General features: G+C 32.2%; 1 protein-coding gene across 1 annotated transcript in view; it reads right to left on the bottom strand.

The window, feature by feature from the left end:
• Positions 1–887: 887 nt before the first annotated feature.
• ctdspla (CTD (carboxy-terminal domain, RNA polymerase II, polypeptide A) small phosphatase-like a) overlaps positions 888–6000 on the bottom strand; it is a 96360-nt gene continuing 91247 nt past the window's right edge. Inside the window, 3 exon segments of the mRNA XM_039753700.1 lie at positions 888–3606; positions 3608–3666; positions 4388–4573. Coding sequence (XP_039609634.1) covers positions 3543–3606; positions 3608–3666; positions 4388–4573 — 309 coding nt within the window. The 3' untranslated portion in view covers positions 888–3542.

Raw genomic sequence — 6000 nt, 5'->3', positions numbered from 1 at the left:
GTCACAAAGACACCGAACATGCTCATCCACTGACAGAGGAAAGGCTAGGAGGATTCACAGTATTAAAACAACAAAAGAAAAAAAACTTTAAAATGTATATTAATACATACTATTAGACAGGTAAGTCTTGCTTTTTAATATGTAAATAGGTATAATTTTTAAAATATCTGGAAAACCTGCACCTGTAGTTTTTTTTTTTTTTATCAAATGAAAGTATGAAAGTATACCTGTATGGGAAGATGAAGTCATTTAAGAGCTTACTACTACCTAGATACCCTTGGGTACAAGACCACTGTGGAAACTCTGCTTTGACACACAGGTCCTCTACAAACCTGGATATTTAGATTTTATCTGAAGTGGCTACATCATCTACACAATTTACACCACACAATGTAAAGCGTTTCCTATTTTAACAACATGGGTCAGAAACATTTGGCACCAGACCTTGTGAAGTGAAATTCATGAATATCAGTCTTTCAGTTTGTTTGGCATGCCTTTTTAAACCAATAAAATAAGAAGCATCAGCCTGCAATTCTACGAATTAAAAATGTCTTTTTAAAGGTGATACCTCTGGAAGCCCACTTGTTGACCGACTGCTGATCAAAAAATGTCTCTTAAATCTGCTTTATAATGTAAATTACAAATGAAATTAAAATTATTAAATTTAATTATGAAATTAAAAATACACATTTGAGAATTTTAAAGGAAAGTAGACCTTTTTGACTGAAACATTAATGTGTTCAACCTTTTCACAGAAAAAGTTTAATACTTTGAAGAACACAATTACATTTTTTAAACTGGAATAAGAAAATTATAAAATCAAAAGAAAGAACATTCTCAATAAGAAGTACTCTAAAATCAATTTCAGTAAATACTGTACATTTACATTTCAAATGTTTTGATTAGTTTTTATTTCAGCAATATGAACTACAGTAAAATTAGACATAAAAAACCCTTACAAAAATTTGTTTTTAAGAAAGGTGCTTTAATAATCGCATGTCGTCTGAAGGATATATGCCACAAAAACTGTGTAACACTTCACTGAAAATATGCTGCAAATATGAGAACCAGTAAAGCTCTCCTACAGGCCACCAATACTGTGTCAATTGTTTAACATATGTATGTATGTACATATGTACATACACACCCCCCGCCACACACAGGATCTAAATTACTTTAAAGGGTCCTCCAAAATTAAAGAGTAATATTCTTGTGTTTGTGAAAGACAGTGTCATATCTTTTTTGGTATACATTATTAACTACTTGTTCACCAAGATACAGTTTTTGCTGTTTTTCTGAAGCTGGCTGGTAATATTTAGCAACAGTAACATCAAATCATTTAATATTTCATCTTAATTGCAGCTTTAAGTTTAAAAGGCATAATTATTGATTCAAGGGTATGATTAAAAAATAGCACTTAATAATCTTCAAAGTGTAGACTAGGAAATCAGAACATATCTTACAGTATATACTGCTCAAATTTAATGATGTTGATTTTTGCTGACCTCAATTAGATAAAACCACATATTAAAATTTGCCCTGCAGCAAGATGTTGAACATGCTAATAATCCCCCAGGGGTGAAACAGAATTGCATACAACACTAATTTTCACTATTTTAGTTCACTGTCTGAAAAAGTAATGCAACATATATAATCCTGCAATATCAATTTAGAACTCTAAGTAAACTATACATCGAGATGTATGAGCCATTTCTAAAGTATAAGAGAAACTTACTTATGAAGTTGCATCATACAGTTCATTTCTTGGTTTAAATAATTAATACATGGAAGAGCAAAGAACCAAACTATGGACCCCATACTATTCAGACACAGAAGATACCCTGCCTGGAACAGATTACTGCATTTAATATTTACCAATAGACACTTTATGTACTTTTTCCTTAAAACATTATATGGCTTTAAAATATCTTACAAGATGGAAAAACTGCTCGTAGCAGAGCTTTACTGAACCACTGCAGAGGATACACCTGTCACAACAATGAGTCTGAAAATAATTTAAAATTACATTAGTAAATAAAAGATGACTGAAAAACATTCCAGTAGTAGGAGTACAGTCAACCAGTATGCCCCCTCATAGTTATTGCTCAAATTTGCAGCATTCAGTGATGGTATGTTGTCCAGGCGTAGGCACAGTGGTGAGGAACAGTTTAATCTGCCGGCGGTCAGCTCCACTAAGTGATTCTTTCAGTCACAAAAAAAAAAAAAAAAAAAGAGGAGTTGGGCAATAAAACTATGGACTTTGAAAAAGCTGTATCAACTACACCAGCTGGGAGAATCATTTTTAAAACAGTAAAATAAATCCACAACATAAAAAGAATACTTAAAATTACCAAAACATTATAAGGATACATTTGCAATTGTGCACTAATACTGTGGCCCTAACTAAAACTGTTGTTGCCCATCTGAAAGGTATGATGTTCATATGATTTTAAATAAAGGGGCTTTTTAACACTTAGACATATCTAAAGGTAATATTGCATTTCTGAATAACAATTTCGAACATGGCAACCAAGTGGCACTTTTAGTATAATACTTTTTTGGGTATTAGAGATTAAAGATTAGCACTTTAACGCAAAGTTATTGGCACTCATTTTGCAAACAATAGTGTTTCACAACACACAATTGCAAATGTGTTCCTGAATAAACAAAATAAGGATATAGTAACAAACAACTGCATATTCTTAAAATTATCACTTTAAAATAACATCACAAGCCAATTTAAAGAAACACAATTTCAGAGTATTTTGTGGACATATACCCAGAGTCCATAGTTACAAAAGATTCTTTATCATAAATAACAGTGCTTTATAAAGACTCTATTCTCCTCATTTATTTTTAAATCATATAGTCTTTAAAAGATAAGTTCTCTGGAAATATGCTGTGTAGAAAATGTAACTTTTTTTCATTAAAATCAATAACATTCAAAAAAGGCACTTCATTCAGAGTGAAGAAAAGAAGTCTGGTAAACTATATAGATCAAGGAGAGACAGCCTGCATAGTAACAGCATGGGATTAAAAGGGAACAAGGAGGCAAAAAAAAAAAATCTCTAATCAGAGAACAACCAAAACATATATATATTTTTTCCTTTTTGGTAAATAGAAAGTTGGTAACATGATAGTAATTTTGTCCATATCACAATGATGTAAAAAGATTCAGAGTGTTTCCCCAACAAATAACTCTTAAGCATTTATCAAATGCTTTCTCCGTTCAGGTTTAATTTCCAGCCGATTTTTCTCTTGAAAGCTGAAACAGCCGCAAACATTTGTTTACCTTGGTTTTAATTGGAAGAACCATAGGAGTTCAGCTTATAGGTACAAAAGCCAACAACCACCCTTCATGCTTAGACTTCGTAAGAAGCACCAAATACTTGAGACTTGAGTTGATTTCCAGGTTTCCTGACAGAAAGGTTCAGGGCTATTACCTGAAGGAAGGACAGATTCCAGAGGCCTTCCCAACTGTGGTCATGGAGTCATGGACCCCAAATGGCAGGGTAATCAGAAATGACAGGGCACAGACTCTGCTACCTGCCTCTCAAATTTTGAAGCACACTGTAAACATCTTCTTCTTTACTTAGCCCTTCAAAAAGGGATCAGATCTAGAAGTTCTGTATCTGTCATGTCATCAAACCAGGACTGAACAGGAACCTAAGAGCAAAAGTGAAAGACTAATTTTTAACGACATCAATAATATACACAAAGACTCTTTACATACACATTTAAACCTTTACCATCTCATGTGGGTCTTGTATCTTAATATACATTATATATTTAAAAATGTCTTAATTTCTAAATGGAGAAACTCACATAGCCTATTTGAAGTCATATTTGCAATTGAGTGGACTAATCTTTTTAGATGTTGAAGATTAAACATTATAAATACTACTATTTATAGTGTTTTACTACCTCATACAAACAGTCCTATTTATTCGAATACAGCATTACTACATAAACATTTCACTTTTTTTCTAAATGCATACATTCTAATTTTAAATGAAACCACATTTAATAAAAGACAGTTTAGCTTTTATGTAACAACGTTACTGAATGCTGCTTGCATTATGTGGTACTTTGCAAGGTTATCAGTTTGACCTTTCCTCGGCCATGTAAGACAGTAAAACACTCTAAACATCCGAAGAAGTTCACCTTTTCATTAAAACATTCCTTACAAGAACTAAACAAGAATGATGAACAGCAGTAACACGTCTTTCTCTGAGCTTAAGCAGTTTTTCTAACAAAAAGACAAACTTGTTGTGAAAAAATACTGATAAGCATTGCCACAAAAGCTAGTTGCAAAATCACTTTCAGACTAACTATAGAAATAAATTTAAAGATTAAAAAAAAGATCAGAATTAAGAAAAATACTCACTGCATTTTCAGGATGGAAGATGTAGGATGCAGGAGAATTGTCCACTATAATAACTTTGCCAAGTTCTCTTCCTAATCGACTAAGATCTTTGACATAATTTCCTCTGTGGAAAACACAGGATTCTCTGAAGAGTCTAGCTCTAAAAACACCCCATTGATCTAGAAGGTCAGCCACTGGGTCTGCATACTTGAAATAACAGAAAGATCATCATTAACGTTCTGTATGACTTCATTTCACACATTAAAATACTACTTATTTCAACTACTACAGTTTTATAAATCTTGTACAAATCATTAGCAATCTTAAAAAAAAACCAAAAAAAAAAACTATAAAGCAGTAACTCAAATTGACAAAAATTACTGCAGCACTTTCAAATATAACAATTTTATTTTAAAAAAGATTTCATAATTACACAAAAATTTTCCTTTCAATTAGAATTTGTTGCAAGTTATGATTGGTAAAATAAAAACTATCTGATCAACTTTTTAAAGGGATGACCAGAAAGATATTTATTTTATGTTAATATAACATTTTCATCACTTATTTGATTCAGGGTTGCAGAGGGCTGGAGTCTAACTTGGTAGTACTGGGTACCAAACAGTAAAAAGGTCCTCAACAGATCACCAGCACATCATAGGGCCAACTATGGTATACAACCTCAATCACTTTTGGGACAATTTAGGGTAGCTAAATAACCTAAACTGCACATCACCAGCATGTGGAAGGAAAACCATAAAATATTATGCAGTACTGAATTACGGATGCTCCAGTCAATTGGCCTCTGATCTAAATTGTCAGATTTTCACTGAAGAAAAAAAAAAAGACTTGATTACTAGATGGTTAAATTGGCCGATCACAAAAAAAACCCAAAAACAATCTTTGTTGCCCCTGCTTTTCTAAGTTTCATGGCAACTTAGCTTCAGTGCTGCTTTATAAGTATTATGACAGTTGAGCCAGGGCATCTATTATTTTTTGCAGCAGACTTCCTGCAGTATAAACAAAGAGCAGCAAGTTGAGGCTTGTTTTACAAGAGAGTGAGCAGTGATTGGAATATCAGCCTTTACGTTAAAGAAAGTGGAGTAAAAAACTGAGAAGAAGGAATCCGAAAAGTTGTCCTGTGTATTAGGCAGATAGCAAGAAAAGCTATCTTAACTAATCCAGACCTTTTTATTGTATATAGACAGACAGACAGATTGAACTTTGTTTATTTTGTCCTTTAAGTAAAATGAATTTAGTTTTAGTTTGGACAACAAGCTTGTTTTAAGTGCAGCGACAAATCTGAAATTGCTGCTTAGTAAACAACATAGCTTGTTAGCTTAACAGCAAAATGTCTTTTACTTATAAACCTGTCAAGCATTTTAGTCTTGTGACTTCTTGATAAACAATTTACAAATATTTGATACATTTGTGTCCTCTAAAATTTTCTACTGTGTTTAGGTAAGAAACAATTACTATATAATTCAAATGGTAAACCATATTTATAATTGCACCTCAACAATTACAAATGTCTAGCTGTAACACAGAGTAAAAAAATCTGAATATAGTAAATGTTTATTTTAATAGCAATAAAGCTGTAGTGCAATTAATGACTAAAAATGATTAAAACCTCTAAG

This window comes from Polypterus senegalus, chromosome 5 (assembly GCF_016835505.1).
Source record: "Polypterus senegalus isolate Bchr_013 chromosome 5, ASM1683550v1, whole genome shotgun sequence".
Lineage (NCBI taxonomy): Eukaryota > Metazoa > Chordata > Cladistia > Polypteriformes > Polypteridae > Polypterus > Polypterus senegalus.
This window is presented reverse-complemented; position numbering and strand designations above follow the sequence as displayed.